Here is a 16,506-nt window from a genome sequence, read left to right as displayed (position 1 = left end):
CTGTTCTATCTCTCTCCTGTGGGATGACTGAGTTGTTTCACTGTTCTATCTCTCTCCTGTTGGATGGTTGAGTTGTTTCACTGTTCTATCTCTCTCCTGTGGGATGACTGAGTTGTTTCACTGTTCTATCTCTCTCCTGTGGGATGGCTGAGTTGTTTCACTGTTCTATCTCTCTCCTGTGGGATGGTTGAGTTGTTTCACTGTTCTATCTCTCTCCTGTGGGATGGCTGAGTTGTTTCACTGTTCTATCTCTCTCCTGTGGGATGGCTGAGTTGTTTCACTGTTCTATCTCTCTCCTGTTGGATGGCTGAGTTGTTTCACTGTTCTATCTCTCTCCTGTGGGATGGCTGAGTTGTTTCACTGTTCTATCTCTCTCCTGTTGGATGACTGAGTTGTTTCACTGTTCTATCTCTCTCCTGTTGGATGGCTGAGTTGTTTCACTGTTCTATCTCTCTCCTGTGGGATGACTGAGTTATTTCACTGTTCTATCTCTCTCCTGTGGGATGACTGAGTTGTTTCACTGTTCTATCTCTCTCCTGTGGGATGGCTGAGTTGTTTCACTGTTCTATCTCTCTCCTGTGGGATGACTGAGTTGTTTCACTGTTCTATCTCTCTCCTGTGGGATGACTGAGTTGTTTCACTGTTCTATCTCTCTCCTGTGGGATGGTTGAGTTGTTTCACTGTTCTATCTCTCTCCTGTGGGATGGCTGAGTAGTTTAACTGTTCTATCTCTCTCCTGTGGGATGACTGAGTTGTTTCACTGTTCTATCTCTCTCCTGTGGGATGGCTGAGTTGTTTCACTGTTCTATCTCTCTCCCGTGGGATGGCTGAGTTGTTTCACTGTTCTATCTCTCTCCTGTGGGATGGTTGAGTTGTTTCACTGTTCTATCTCTCTCCTGTGGGATGACTGAGTTGTTTCACTGTTCTATCTCTCTCCTGTTGGATGGCTGAGTTGTTTCACTGTTCTATCTCTCTCCTGTGGGATGGTTGAGTTGTTTCACTGTTCTATCTCTCTCCTGTGGGATGACTGAGTTGTTTCACTGTTCTATCTCTCTCCTGTGGGATGACTGAGTTGTTTCACTGTTCTATCTCTCTCCTGTGGGATGGCTGAGTTGTTTCACTGTTCTATCTCTCTCCTGTGGGATGACTGAGTTGTTTCACTGTTCTATCTCTCTCCTGTGGATGGTTGAGTTGTTTCACACAGCACATAGAGGCAGTTATATTAGGCCTTCAAGTCAATCTGTCTGTTTCTCATCTTTTGCTTATTCTTATATCTTTGTCATCTCATCTCTTGCTTAGTAGCCTCTCTATGTGAACGAACTACAAACTCTGACAAGAGGTCTGGATTTATAGTCTCATTATGTTACCATCCTCTTTGTGCCACATCATTCTTCATATTTCCCTCCTTTCACCCCTCCCATCCTCTCCTGCCCTTTCTGATCCACTCCTTTCTTACACTATTTTCCCTCCATCCTCTCCTCTCCTCTCCTCTCCTCTCCTCTCCTCTCCTCTCCTCTCTCTTTTACTGGGTATTAAATCTTGACCTGGGCTGCATTACTAAGGTTGCCTTCTGTTAGATCTACTGTGTAGGTGTGCATGCGTGTTCATATGAATAGATTAAACATTGACAGTGCTGCGTGTGTAGTTGGCTTCCATCAGACATGAAAGATCTTCACAGATGGGCTGTGACTGGAGTTCTATCTAAATGCAAAATCCCAAATGAAGCCCAATCTCTGCCAGCAATATCAATCAAACACATGCATATCTATCTGGTGTGGGCGATCTGACACAGTGTATCTGTGTGACAGTGTGTGGAAGAGACAGAGATATTACCTGTATTTGAATATGAGTATTGAGTATTCCATCTCCCTTTATCATACGTTAACATTCTATATATTACCCCTTCTCCTTTTATACCCCCTCTCTCTTCTCTTGTTACCCTGTAGCTCTTTTCCCAAAACTTCTCTCCATCACCCTCTCAGTGAGTGAGAGAATGGGACAGATGGGTTGTGGAGTGTGATATGCAGAGAGAGAGGAGGGTGGACAGTGGAGGAAGGAGAGGGAGGGAGAAGGGAGAGAGAGGAGGGAGGAGGGAGAGAGGAGGGAGGAGGGAGGGAGATGGGAGAGAGAGGAGGGTGGACAGTGGAGGAAGGAGAGGGAGGGAGGTGGAGGTAGAAGGGAGAGAGAGGAGGGAGGAGGGAGGGAGATGGGAGATGGGAGAGAGAGGAGGGTGGACAGTGGAGGAAGGAGAGGTAGGGAGGTGGAGGGAGAAGGGAGAGAGAGGAGGGAGGAGGGAGGGAGATGGGAGCGAGAGGAGGGTGGAGGGAGGAGGGAGAGAGAGGAGGGAGGAGGGAGAGAGGAGGGAGGAGGGAGGGAGATGGGAGCAAGAGGAGGGGGGAGGGAAGAGGGAGAGAGAGGAGGGAGGAGGGAGAGAGGAGGGAGGAGGGAGAGAGAGGAGGGAGAGAGAGGAGGGAGGAGGGAGAGAGGAGGGAGGAGTGAGAGAGGAGGGAGGAGGGAGGGTGACGGGAGCGAGAGGAGGGTGGAGGGAGGAGGGAGAGAGGAGGAAGGAGGGAGAGAGGAGGGTGGAGGGAGGAGGAAGGGTGAGGAGGGTGGCGGGGAGGAGGAAGAGAGGAGGGAGAGAGATGAGGGTGGATGGTGGAGGGAGGAGGCAGGAGGGAGATAGAGGAGGGTGAGAGAGGAGGGTGGAGAGCGGAGGGTGGAGGGAGGAGGGAGCGAGAGGAGGGAGGAGGGAAGAGGGGGAGGGAGGGAGGGAGGGAGGGAGGAGGGAGGAGGGAGGAGGGAGGAGGGGAGGGTGGAGGGAGGAGGGTGGAGGGAGAGAGAGGAGGGTGAGAGAGGAGGGTGGAGAGAGGAGGGTGGAGGGAGGAGAGAGGAAGGTAAAGAGAGGAGGGAGGAGGGAGAGAGAGGAGGAAGATGGGAGAGAGAGGAGGGAGAAGGGAGAGAGAGGAGGGCGAGAGAGGAGGGAGGAGGGAGGAGGGAGGAGGGAGGAGGAGGGAGGAGGATGAGAGAGGAGGGTGGAGAGAGGAGGGTGGAAGGAGGAGGGAGGAGGGTGGAGGGAGAGAGAGGAGGAAGATGGGAGAGAGAGGAGGGAGAAGGGAGAGAGAGGAGGGCGAGAGAGGAGGGAGGAGGAAGATGGGAGAGAGAGGATGGAGAAGGGAGAGAGAGGAGGGAGGAGGGAGGAGGGTGGAGGGAGGGAGGAGAGAGGAGGGTAGAGAGAGGATGGAGGAGGGGGAGGGTGGAGGGAGGGAGGAGGGTGGAAAGAGGAGGGAGAATGAGGAGGGAGAGAGATGAGGGTGGAGGGTGGAGGGAGGAGGCAGGAGGGAGATAGAGGAGGGTGGAGAGAGGAGGGTGGAGGGAGGAGGGAGGAGGGTGGAGGGAGAAGGGAGGAAGGTAGAGAGAGGAGGGAGGAGGGAGAGAGAGGAGGAAGATGGGAGAGAGAGGAGGGAGAAGGGAGAGAGAGGAGGGCGAGAGAGGAGGGAGGAGGAAGATGGGAGAGAGAGGATGGAGAAGGGAGAGAGAGGAGGGAGGAGGGAGGAGGGAGGGAGGAGAGAGGAGGGTAGAGAGAGGATGGAGGAGAGGGGAGGGTGGAGGGAGGGAGGAGGGTGGAAAGAGGAGGGAGGAGGGTGGAAAGGAGGGAGGAGGGAGGAGAGAGGAAGGAGAGAGGACAGTAGTAACCTGTGAGGGATAAAGTAATCAAAGGAATAGTCAAGCAAATAAATCACCCAGCTCATTTGATTTTTTATGTAAGATGTGACTCCGCGGTGAAGAGACTTCACACACATTCTGTATGTACACACTCTCAGAACTACATAATAATATCATTTCACAACTGATCAAGTTATAGAGAACATTAGATGTTGCCTGTCAGTGTAAATACTTTGTTGATTTGATACATGATTACTAGCATCACTACTATAACCTGACAAATTCTCTCTATACATGATTAAATGAGCCCCACACCTTCAAAGCAGTTGTATATCTCTGATAGTGACCCCGGGGGACTTTTACTGTCTCGTCTGTGATGCTGCCACTCACGTTCAATCTCCCTAGGAATACCTTCACAAGCCACCAGCCAGAATATCCCACAAATGGCACCCATAGGTATCAATGTGCCAGTGCCACTCATAAACACACACAGGCACACACACACACACATACATGTGTGCACATACACACACACACATGTGTGCACATACACACACACACACGTGCACACACTCAACGGTCTGTAAGTGTCCATAACCGTTTCTTTCACTGGGTTAGAGTATGATGGAGTGACACCAGATGGAGACAGAGAGAGAGGGTGTGTGAGAGAGAGAGAGAGAGAGAGAGAGAGAGAGAGAGAGAGAGAGAGAGAGAGAGAGAGAGAGAGAGAGAGAGAGAGAGAGAGGCCTATGGCAACAGAGAGAGAGATAAGAGATACAGAGATAAGTTAGAGATAGGCCAATGCCCATGGCAACACAGAGAGACCGAAACAGATTGACATTCAGTATTACATTGCAGTTCTCATCCCATCTGACCCTGAATCACATCGTCAGCCTGATGCTCAAACCCACATGTTCCACAGCCATGGACAGTCACAAAGATCCACGTAGAGGTCTAGAAATAGACACATTACTGGCAGATGTGTCATTTTAACCCACAGCCAATCAGAGACAACAATACTCCCTGTTTGGACAGAAACAAAGGACCTGATTGGACGAGGCCGCCTTATGCAGTTTAAGAAAAGAGAGGAGAGGACAGGAAGTTAACGGAAGGGCAGAAGGAGAAAGGATGCTTTTTGGTATTGATGCGAGTGGAGATTTCTGCAATAGCTGTTGCTATAATTCATGCTCATATCAAAAGGTCCAAAATGCTTGATCTAGTTAGTTCATCCTGGCATTACAAGGACTCCTTACAATGCTAAAAGATAGAAAATGTCTGCCTGTGATTTAAATGTGTAAAGAGCCTATCAATATTTATCCTTTCCATCTGAGTCCCCAACATGTTCTGGTTTTCAGCTGAATGGAAAGAGAGCCTGTGACTCAACTTCCTCTTTTGGAAGTTAACAAGGTGACACTCTAAACTCCTCCTCCACATTTACTGGATTGGTTGAACATTGCAGAAGAGAACCTCCCCCGGCAGTTTTTTTTCTTCTCAAGACCAGTATGTATGTAGGGGATGTCATTTCAGGCGATTATTTTACACCTGCTTCATTAGGTAAGCAGCACATAGACAATAAATAAATAAGACAAACAATTGTGTACAGGACAGTATTCCTAAGCATAGTTCAGGACATGTAAATCAATAACATACCGGTAGATGGACTGCTTGCATATTGTATGTTGTGATAGTATAGTAAATATCTGAGGAGAACACAATGTTCAGGAAAACTGATGCAGCTGTTTTGACTTTTGGTCCTGTGTGTGAGAACAGTATTTAATAGCCTAAGGATAGATTATATTATACTGCCATCAAGTGGACAAGAGGACTAATTACCAGTTGGCATGGCTGTATCACAGCTCACAATGTCCGATCGCAATGCAAGAAAACAATTTACACTGAAAGAGGCACCGAACCGAAAGGGCATAGATTTCCTCAAAGTCCAACTAGCTATAGAGATGTATTTTTATCGCCACATCCATCAATAAGAGAGCGTGAGAGAGACAGAGATGTCTGATCTCAGTGTTGTGGAGTGCTGCTCTGTTTTGGAGGCCATCTCAGTCAGCTACGTGTTGATAGTCATTCCTGCTGTGTGCTCAGTGTCAACCAAGATCAAACACCTGCACCGGAAGTGGGTCACACTCTCTCTCCCTCTCTCTCACCCCTCCACACCTCTCTATCTCTCTCGTTTTATTTTTCTCTCTCTCTCCCTCCCGCTCCCTCTCTGGTTCTGTCTATTGCTTCTCCATCTCTATCTCTATATTCTTCTCGCTCTCTATCACTCTCTCATTCTCTAACGGTGTGTGTGTTCTGGGCTAACTGCAATGGCTAATACGTTAAACTGGACTCTGCTAGGGGGATCCAGAGCAGGTTTTCTGCTATCATCGTCATTATTATGATTTGGCCAGGATTTCAGAGATCCATTGCTTCATATCATTGCTATGACATCATTGCATGATACCTCGCAATTTCTTCTGACTGAGCAATTATGACAGAAGGATCCATTTGAATATCCTTTGATAGCATGGTCGAAATCCTTTGGTTTAAGAATCATCAGATGATCCAGGTTGGATGTGATTGGTAAAAGATGAGTGAAGCACATTGTAACACCTGTAGCAGTTGTGTCTTGTGTCTCTGACATGTACATCCTCTAAATCATCAACAGAGGTCAGTGTTTCTACCTAGAATAAAGCAGATTTTAAAAAACGGCATTACAGTGTTACTGTTTTTAAAACTGTAGCCTATACCCAAACACAATAAATATGATCTGTATATTAAGGAATGACTCAAATAATGTGTAAAGCATTTCAGGCTGAAATCAGAGAGGTTCTCATCAGAGCATATAAGACTAGCCTAGTTTGAATGCATCCATCTTGAAAATAATCTATTGCCAGAAATGTGTTTTCAAAGTTGCCATGATTTTGTTTCCATGGCTACCAAGAGATGTGTGTGCCTCTAAGCAGAGCTTGTGTTATTATGGTCTGTTTGGTCTGTGGGTTCAAAGTGAACTTGAGCCTGACATCTCTGTCTAGGTCATGACTAGTTCCGTACGTAACACTTGTCAACAGCCCATAATGAAAGTGGTCTTTTCCTCCTGGCCTCTTTTTCATTAGCAGCTTAGGGGGTCAGGGGTCGGCCCTGTGCTGTGTGTGGGCCCGAGGGGGCAGACGGGTGAGGGGCCCTCCCTGGGAAAACCTTCTTGACTCTTTATCGTTTATTTCCCTGTCCCTCTTTCTGATCTAGTCCCAGTCACACAGTGTCAGCCTCAGATCAAGCCCCAACACAACTAGTACCTACCTACCCCAGTCCCAACCCTAACCCCAACTCCAGCCCCCAGCCGTAACCCCAACTCCAGCCCCCAGCCGTAACCCCAACTCCAGCCCCCAGCCGTAACCCCAACTCCAGCCCCCAGCTACAACCCCAGCTCCAGACCCTAACCCCAGACTACTAGCTGTATACCCTAGCCCAGGGACCAGCTCCAGACCCTAACCCCAGACTACTAGCTTTATACCCTAGCCCCGGGACCAGCTCCAGACCCTAACCCCAGACTACTAGCTTTATACCCTAGCCCAGAGACCAGCTCCAGACCCTAACCCCAGACTACTAGCTTTAAACCCTAGCCCAGGGACCAGCTCCAGCCTTTTACCCCAACCTAAGCCTTATCTCCAGCCCTACATCCTAGCTCTAGCCCTTTCCCTTTACCCCAGTCCCAACTCCCAGCCTCCAGCCCTGGCTTCAGCCCAGCCAGCCATGTCAAAAGTTCAAATTCTGCTTTAAACACAGCCCAGTCTGTGGGCCTACCACCTCCCCCCGCGTCGGGTCAGAGCGTGGCTGGAGAGGGAGCGCTGAGATGAGAGAGAGACAGGCTGCAGGGTGCCCATCTGATGGAGAGAGAGAGACAGACTGCAGGGTGCCCATCTGATGGAGAGAGAGAGAGAGAGCATGCATCACTCCATCCCAACTCCACTTTGCTTTCCCGTTACGGCCCCTTCATCTAACCCCTCACTTCCCCCTCTCCCCCCTCAGCATAGCCCCTTTACGCAGATGTGTCCAGCCGAGGGTGAGAGAGAGATGGCCTACATCCTTTCCTCCCCCTCTCCTCCCCCCTTCCGTCAGCCCCTCACACATGAAAGATCTGAGGGCCAGTGGGTGGTGGGTGGAGGATGGAGGGCCCAGCCAGACCCAGACACAACACAAGGCCGGCCAGGCTGCTCTCTTCTCCGTCCCCCTGGGCTTCACAGCTGGGCTGGAATGTGACCTGCTCCAGATTTAATGCCAAACTTGGCCCTCCATGTGAAGGGGGATGAGGAAAGGGGTGGAGGAAGATAGGGGGCTGGTATAAACTAGAGAATGACACGCACACATGAACAATTACGCTTGCCTGTGAACATACAAATACACAGACAGACAGACAGACAGACAGACAGACAGACAGACAGACAGACAGACAGACAGACAGACAGACAGACAAACTGGCAGACAGACAAACTGGCAGACAGACAGACAGACAAACTGGCAGACAGACAGACAGACAGACAGACAGACAGACAGACAGACAGACAGACAGACAGACAGACAGACAGACAGACAGACAGACAGACACCTGCTGTCACTCATTTTACAGGTATAAAAGCATAGCGCAACACAGAGATAAGAAGTGGATATTCTTTCAAAGTGTCATTTTTATTTCTTTACCATTGTGTTATGAACATCTTTATCATTTGGATTTACAAAATAACATAAGTCTGTCCATTATTGAATTGGGTGTATCTCTAATAGGAGGGGATAAAAAATAAATAGGATGTTAAGAACAGAAGTTCATATACTGTATCAGCAATCATGGACTACAAAGTGGTTTCTAGTGGAATCAAATGACTTGTTTGATCCATGAGCTTTACATGACATTATCGTGAGCTCAAGCACTCAGAATATATATTACAAAATGTCTCTTTCAGGATACCATAGATACTTTAAGTCAACATAATATAACATTCATATTAACCAAGGCACAGAGTTTAGCTATCTGTCAGGCATTAGTACATTCATACCAAGATAAAATATTTGAATTTAAAATATTATTCAAAGAGCCATTTTAGTTTAACTAAAATATTTCCAAGGTAAGCGCTTGATATAAGTCACCACTACAGTACTATAAACGGACAATTAGCTCTCCTTTCAGAAAGCGAATCCACACAAAGTATAAATCTGTCGTTGTTTTAAATATACAGGTACCTCCAGCCATTTCCATAGTACAGAGGAGCCCCAACACTTAATGTCCAAACTTCAGAGTGAAGGAGAGAGACGAGAATCTGGAATCAGCTAACAGCAGCCGTCATCTGAGAAAGTCATGGATCTTCTAGATATCTACTGTATATGGAGAACATCTGAGTGAAGGAGATATGACAAAATGCATACAAAATGTGTCTTCTGTGGAAACTAAAGAGAAGGTCATGGGTAGGGAAACAGCTTGTCGGATCAGTGTTAAGGTATTGGTTCAGTCCCCACCTTTAGGAGAAGGAGAAAGCAATAATCAACAAAAGCCATCATCCGGCTACTGAATGGTAAGAAACTTTGACAAAGTCCCAGTCTACTCTTCTAGATATCTTCCCTACTGGATAGTGGGGAAATCTCAGACAATAGCTACTACTGGATGCTAGAACCAGTTTGCTTTTCTTGATATAGACAGCTCTTGTACAGGATACTGGGGGATCTCTCAGAGAGTAACTACTGGTTTGTTGGGAACTCTTTGAGAAAATCACAGGTCTTCTTGTGAATGACCTCTCGGAGCTTCCTGACCCTGCGTGCGGTGGAGCTCCCCACGAAGCTGTCGGGCTGCAGCACGGCCATGCCGTTGTGGACGTCTCCCATGATGATGAGCTGCCCGTTGGCCATGGTGATGTTGGGGCACGGGCAGTTCCAGTCCATGTTCATCAAGGTCACCTCCAAGGGTTCCTGGCCGAAGAACTTGAGGCCCATTTTCTCGTCCTTTAGGATCTCCTCCACGGTGATCAGGGCGTGGCCCGAGTCCTGTTCTTCAGGCAACTCTGTCACGCGCCCCAGGATGATGAAGTCGCTCTTGCAGAAGCTGGTCACCATCTTGCCCCGCGGTTTACACATCTTACAGTTATGGTTCTTCGGAAAAGGACACATCTCCTCGCAGGCCTCTTTGGATTCAAAGTTGTTTTCATTGCCTCCACAGCCGCCCCAGATGAAGGACTGGCACTGTTTGAGGGTGCTGCTGTAGGCCCAGCGGGGCTCGTAGGCCTTACAGGGTCCCTGCAGGCTGGGGAGAGAGCAGGGAGCCGACAGCTCTGCCCCGCATGACAACATGCATGTCTCGTAGCTGTCAAAGTGGTTGCGGTTCTTGTTGCACTGGCTGTAGGTGAAGGTGAAGCAATTGTTTCTCTTGACTTCGTAGTACCAGCTTATGCTCTCCTCCCCACAGTCGTCACTGTCCGGCCCCTTCAGGCACTCTTCGGCGGGGAATGGGAATGGGTTGGTGGCATTCCCTACCTCACCCTCCTTCCGGCCCGTGTCTCTCTGGATCACCGACAGTGGGTAGTGGGAGGTCACAGCCCCCCCCAGGTTCTTGGCCGTGCAGGTGTAGATGCCGGCGTCCTGTTGCTGGGCATTGTAGATGACCAGCTGGCCGATGTTGGTGACCACTACGTTCCCCTGCACGTGATTGGGCCTCATCACTGTGTTCTCCTTGCCCTCCAGCTGCTTCTCCCAGGTCACCTCCGGACTGGGCTTACCTGACACTTCGCACAGGAAGCTGGCTGTCTCACCCACGAACACAGCCTGCTGAGTGGGGTTGCTGAGCATCATTGGAGGATGGATGTCAGCCGGGGGGGTGGTCTCCAGGAGGGCAGTGGTTGGCCGCAGGGTGGTCTCCATGGGCAACGGGCTGGTGTTTGGCCAGGTGAGGTGGTACCTGCAGAGGTGATGTCAGAGAGAGAAGAATAGATTATTTACCACAGTAATGTAATCCACCTTGAGCTGGGTGTGTGATAGACAAAGGTTGGTACAAGAAACTCAAATGCATAAAACAAAAGCTAAGTGAAACGCTAGATTGAGTGAGCATTACTCCTGTGTAACTACAGAGGAATACAGATCTCATACAAATACAGAAATATAGGGTTAGTATGTCTACAGTTATCATTCAGAATCCCATCTATTAATTTTCAGTTCCTGTTACCATAGAGATGGATATCAACATAACAAAGCAGTCATAGCACAACAAAACAGTAAACACTGCAGTCTATTCAGAACTTTTCTATTAACATGTGATTAATATGGGAGTCTATACATAGATGTTTCCGGTTTACCTGCAGGTGACCACAGAGATAGAGATGCCCTTGGAGCAGGCCTCTGCATCCATGTAACACTTGTTGTAGTAGGTCATACCGTCTGAGGCACATGTGAAGTGGGGCTCTCTCTCACAGCGGTCCCGGCACTTACACACGGGCTGGCCCTCCCAGATGTCACACTCGGAGCCCTGCTGCGTACACATGAACTTGTCACACTTGACCCCTTTTGGCATGCCAACCGGCCCCTTCTTGCCCTTAATGTCCATGTAGCGTGCCGCCACACAGCTCTTGTTCCCACACACGTTGTTGCAGCATTTCTCAAAGTTTTCACAGTCCTTGGGGGTGATAGGGGATACATGGGAGGTGTTGTGTTAGGATCAGCATGTTTCAGTTCATTGTGCACTCAGGGAACATATAGGATGTTAAGGAACTTGAGAGTGATGCACTTTCTAATGTAATGAAACAATACTATGCAATGTGAGGTTGGTATTGTAGGCTATACATTTTACATGCTTACTTCTCAATATCTCATAATGCAGAGTAATAAATGTTATTAGACTCAATAGTCATGGGTGGCAGCTAGCCTAGCGGTTAAGAGTGTTGGGTCAGTAACTGGTATGGTCAGGTAGCCTAGCGGTTAAGAGTGTTGGGTCAGTAACTGGTATGGTCAGGTAGCCTAGCGGTTAAGAGTGTTGGGTCAGTAACTGGTATGGTCAGGTAGCCTAGCGGTTAAGCGTGTTGGGTCAGTAACTGGTATGGTCAGGTAGCCTAGCGGTTAAGCGTGTTGGGTCAGTAACTGGTATGGTCAGGTAGCCTAGCGGTTAAGAGTGTTGGGTCAGTAACTGGTATGGTCAGGTAGCCTAGCGGTTAAGCGTGTTGGGTCAGTAACTGGTATGGTCAGGTAGCCTAGCGGTTAAGAGTGTTGGGTCAGTAACTGGTATGGTCAGGTAGCCTAGCGGTTAAGCGTGTTGGGTCAGTAACTGGTATGGTCAGGTAGCCTAGCGGTTAAGAATGTTGGGTCAGTAACTGGTATGGTCAGGTAGCCTAGCGGTTAAGAGTGTTGGGTCAGTAACTGGTATGGTCAGGTAGCCTAGCGGTTAAGCGTGTTGGGTCAGTAACTGGTATGGTCAGGTAGCCTAGCGGTTAAGCGTGTTGGGTCAGTAACTGGTATGGTCAGGTAGCCTAGCGGTTAAGAGTGTTGGGTCAGTAACTGGTATGGTCAGGTAGCCTAGCGGTTAAGCGTGTTGGGTCAGTAACTGGTATGGTCAGGTAGCCTAGCGGTTAAGAGTGTTGGGTCAGTAACTGGTATGGTCAGGTAGCCTAGCGGTTAAGAGTGTTGGGTCAGTAACTGGTATGGTCAGGTAGCCTAGCGGTTAAGAGTGTTGGGTCAGTAACTGGTATGGTCAGGTAGCCTAGCGGTTAAGAGTGTTGGGTCAGTAACTGGTATGGTCAGGTAGCCTAGCGGTTAAGAGTGTTGGGTCAGTAACTGGTATGGTCAGGTAGCCTAGCGGTTAAGAGTGTTGGGTCAGTAACTGGTATGGTCAGGTAGCCTAGCGGTTAAGAGTGTTGGGTCAGTAACTGGTATGGTCAGGTAGCCTAGCGGTTAAGAGTGTTGGGTCAGTAACTGGTATGGTCAGGTAGCCTAGCGGTTAAGAGTGTTGGGTCAGTAACTGGTATGGTCAGGTAGCCTAGCGGTTAAGAGTGTTGGGTCAGTAACTGGTATGGTCAGGTAGCCTAGCGGTTAAGAGTGTTGGGTCAGTAACTGGTATGGTCAGGTAGCCTAGCGGTTAAGAGTGTTGGGTCAGTAACTGGTATGGTCAGGTAGCCTAGCGGTTAAGAGTGTTGGGTCAGTAACTGGTTAGTGTTGGTCAGTAACTGGTAGCCTAGCGGTTAAGAGTGTTGGGTCAGTAACTGGTATGGTCAGGTAGCCTAGCGGTTAAGAGTGTTGGGTCAGTAACTGGTATGGTCAGGTAGCCTTGCGGTTAAGAGTGTTGGGTCAGTAACTGGTATGGTCAGGTAGCCTAGCGGTTAAGAGTGTTGGGTCAGTAACTGGTATGGTCAGGTAGCCTAGCGGTTAAGAGTGTTGGGTCAGTAACTGGTATGGTCAGGTAGCCTAGCGGTTAAGAGTGTTGGGTCAGTAACTGGTATGGTCAGGTAGCCTAGCGGTTAAGAGTGTTGGGTCAGTAACTGGTATGGTCAGGTAGCCTTGCGGTTAAGAGTGTTGGGTCAGTAACTGGTATGGTCAGGTAGCCTAGCGGTTAAGAGTGTTGGGTCAGTAACTGGTATGGTCAGGTAGCCTAGCGGTTAAGAGTGTTGGGTCAGTAACTGGTATGGTCAGGTAGCCTAGCGGTTAAGAGTGTTGGGTCAGTAACTGGTATGGTCAGGTAGCCTAGCGGTTAAGAGTGTTGGGTCAGTAACTGGTATGGTCAGGTAGCCTAGCGGTTAAGAGTGTTGGGTCAGTAACTGGTATGGTCAGGTAGCCTTGCGGTTAAGAGTGTTGGGTCAGTAACTGGTATGGTCAGGTAGCCTAGCGGTTAAGAGTGTTGGGTCAGTAACTGACTGGTATGGTCAGGTAGCCTTGCGGTTAAGAGTGTTGGGTCAGTAACTGGTATGGTCAGGTAGCCTTGCGGTTAAGAGTGTTGGGTCAGTAACTGGTATGGTCAGGTAGCCTAGCGGTTAAGAGTGTTGGGTCAGTAACTGACTGGTATGGTCAGGTAGCCTTGCGGTTAAGAGTGTTGGGTCAGTAACTGGTATGGTCAGGTAGCCTAGCGGTTAAGAGTGTTGGGTCAGTAACTGGTATGGTCAGGTAGCCTTGCGGTTAAGAGTGTTGGGTCAGTAACTGGTATGGTCAGGTAGCCTTGCGGTTAAGAGTGTTGGGTCAGTAACTGGTATGGTCAGGTAGCCTAGCGGTTAAGAGTGTTGGGTCAGTAACTGGTATGGTCAGGTAGCCTTGCGGTTAAGAGTGTTGGGTCAGTAACTGGTATGGTCAGGTAGCCTAGCGGTTAAGAGTGTTGGGTCAGTAACTGGTATGGTCAGGTAGCCTTGCGGTTAAGAGTGTTGGGTCAGTAACTGGTATGGTCAGGTAGCCTAGCGGTTAAGAGTGTTGGGTCAGTAACTGGTATGGTCAGGTAGCCTAGCGGTTAAGAGTGTTGGGTCAGTAACTGGTATGGTCAGGTAGCCTAGCGGTTAAGAGTGTTGGGTCAGTAACTGGTATGGTCAGGTAGCCTAGCGGTTAAGAGTGTTGGGTCAGTAACTGGTATGGTCAGGTAGCCTTGCGGTTAAGAGTGTTGGGTCAGTAACTGGTATGGTCAGGTAGCCTAGCGGTTAAGAGTGTTGGGTCAGTAACTGGTATGGTCAGGTAGCCTTGCGGTTAAGAGTGTTGGGTCAGTAACTGGTATGGTCAGGTAGCCTAGCGGTTAAGAGTGTTGGGTCAGTAACTGGTATGGTCAGGTAGCCTAGCGGTTAAGAGTGTTGTCAGGGTCAGTAACTGGTATGGTCAGGTAGCCTTGCAGTTAAGAGTGTTGGGTCAGTAACTGGTATGGTCAGGTAGCCTAGCGGTTAAGAGTGTTGGGTCAGTAACTGGTATGGTCAGGTAGCCTAGCGGTTAAGAGTGTTGGGTCAGTAACTGACTGGTATGGTCAGGTAGCCTAGCGGTTAAGAGTGTTGGGTCAGTAACTGGTATGGTCAGGTAGCCTTGCGGTTAAGAGTGTTGGGTCAGTAACTGGTATGGTCAGGTAGCCTAGCGGTTAAGAGTGTTGGGTCAGTAACTGGTATGGTCAGGTAGCCTAGCGGTTAAGAGTGTTGGGTCAGTAACTGGTATGGTCAGGTAGCCTAGCGGTTAAGAGTGTTGGGTCAGTAACTGGTATGGTCAGGTAGCCTAGCGGTTAAGAGTGTTGGGTCAGTAACTGAAAGGTTGCTGGTTTGAATTACTGAGCTGTCTAGGTGAACAATCTGTTGACAACAAATGTAATATTGTGGGCATATACACCAGTGTCTGCTATTTCCAAAATCTGTAGTCTATGAACAAGTATCTGATTGAGGAGATATTCAATCTAATTCAAAGAGAAATTCAGAAATAAACAACACAGGCAATGTGGTCACAATTGAATTTGGCCAAAAACAGTGCGCAGTGCGCATGTCCCACTTATCTCCACCTTTCATTCCATGAATTTAATTGCAGAAACTTTATGTAGAGAAACTTTTGACAGAATAAAGTGTCCCCCATTTGTCTCCAGCCCGCGAGGAAAACTGATCCCAGAAACTCACCCGGTCCAACTCGCACTCGCGCATACAGGTGCTCATGGCGTCCACCCACAGGTTGGGGTTCATCTCGTTGGGGCACATGCCCGCGTGAGAGTACACCACTTTGTTGGGCATGGACATTGGCATCGCTTTCACCCTCACACAGCTGTCTATGATCAGGAGCAAGACGTAGCACTGTCCAAAGAGAAACCAGATCCATCGAGGAAACAACATCCACCACATATCCAGCGCGTAACGGGACTTTCACAAGGATCCCGAAGAAATAAAACAAGATCCGAGGAGCGTCGAAGTTAGCAAATTTTCCCGATGAGTGCAAAACTATTAAATGGTCATAAATGACAAAGCCAAAGGGAGAAATTAAGTTGAAATGTAAAGTAAATGTGATTAAACGGTCAGGAAGACGTGTGGTCAGTGCGGAGTGTTGCTGCAGTGAAGAACTCCGTCAGTCCGCTGGTCAACGTTTAATAGTCTGGAGAGATTAGGTGGTATTTGAACCCTATTACTTAAAATCTAACTACATGAATTACAGTGGCTAGTCTACCCCGACAGCAAATCCCAGGCGAGTTACAGTTCTGATGAACATATTAAAAAGTCCGTAGCAGCAGCAGCAGGCTCGAGCAGGGACCTCCGGCAAAATACCTGTGCTGTGCGCGTGTGGTGCGCAAGGCGCGTGTTGACACCTTTTCCCCCTTTGTGTAAATAGTTGGACCACCTTCATTGTAGCCCACTATGCAGCACTGTAAATGTGGAAAACATACTGTGGTAACATAAAAACGAATTATATTCATACTGATACAAGTATTTTTATATTAACACAATATTTACTCTTGTGTTGATACACATTTAGATATTTGGATAATAATATCTAAACAGTTAACCATCTGGATCAATATGGCCTTATTGAACACGTTGCATCGTGCTTTGTTCAACCTTTCCCAGGAGTGAGTTTACATCTTCAGAGGTGAATCAGTAAAACCATGTGGAATGAGCTTAATACATCCATAATATGGCAAGGGTCGAATTATTGGAGATCTTTGCTCTGAGACTTCTCTCCTACTACTGTAGGCTATATGATACTGGGTGGAATGTAGCCTAGCAGTTAGCGCATTGGGCCACTAACCGAAAGGTCGCTAGTTCAAATCCCGGAGCCGACAAGGGATGTGCTCTTGAACAAGGGACTTAACCCTAAAATGCTCCAGGGTCGCCATAGACAATGGTTTTCCCCACTCTCCAAGGGTGTCTCAGGGAGAGTTACGATATGCAAAACACATTT

General features: G+C 48.5%; 1 protein-coding gene across 1 annotated transcript; it reads right to left on the bottom strand.

The window, feature by feature from the left end:
* Window positions 1-8,335: 8,335 nt before the first annotated feature.
* Window positions 8,336-15,872, bottom strand: LOC118375876 (WAP, Kazal, immunoglobulin, Kunitz and NTR domain-containing protein 2). Its single transcript, XM_035762500.2, has 3 exons — window positions 15,237-15,872; window positions 10,989-11,305; window positions 8,336-10,594 (listed from the first exon to the last, which is right to left on the bottom strand). Exons 1-3 carry the CDS (start codon window positions 15,453-15,455, stop codon window positions 9,385-9,387), a joined length of 1,746 nt encoding a protein of 581 aa, XP_035618393.2. The 5' UTR covers window positions 15,456-15,872; the 3' UTR covers window positions 8,336-9,384.
* Between the last annotated feature and the right edge of the window lie 634 nt (window positions 15,873-16,506).

Source organism: Oncorhynchus keta, chromosome 5, assembly GCF_023373465.1.
Source record: "Oncorhynchus keta strain PuntledgeMale-10-30-2019 chromosome 5, Oket_V2, whole genome shotgun sequence".
Lineage (NCBI taxonomy): Eukaryota > Metazoa > Chordata > Actinopteri > Salmoniformes > Salmonidae > Oncorhynchus > Oncorhynchus keta.
Note: the sequence above shows the minus strand (reverse complement) of the source record. Positions and strands in the feature narration are given on the sequence as shown.

Excerpts from the sequence above, each read along its gene's own strand:
- LOC118375876 (XM_035762500.2), bottom strand. The coding sequence starts at position 15,455 with ATGTGGTGGATGTTGTTTCCTCGATGGATCTGGTTTCTCTTTGGACAG. Across the intron at positions 11,306-15,236 it reads GCGAGTGCGAGTTGGACCGG|GACTGTGAAAACTTTGAGAA; the intron begins GTGAGTTTCTGG and ends ATCACCCCCAAG. Across the intron at positions 10,595-10,988 it reads ATCTCTGTGGTCACCTGCAG|GTACCACCTCACCTGGCCAA; the intron begins GTAAACCGGAAA and ends TCACCTCTGCAG.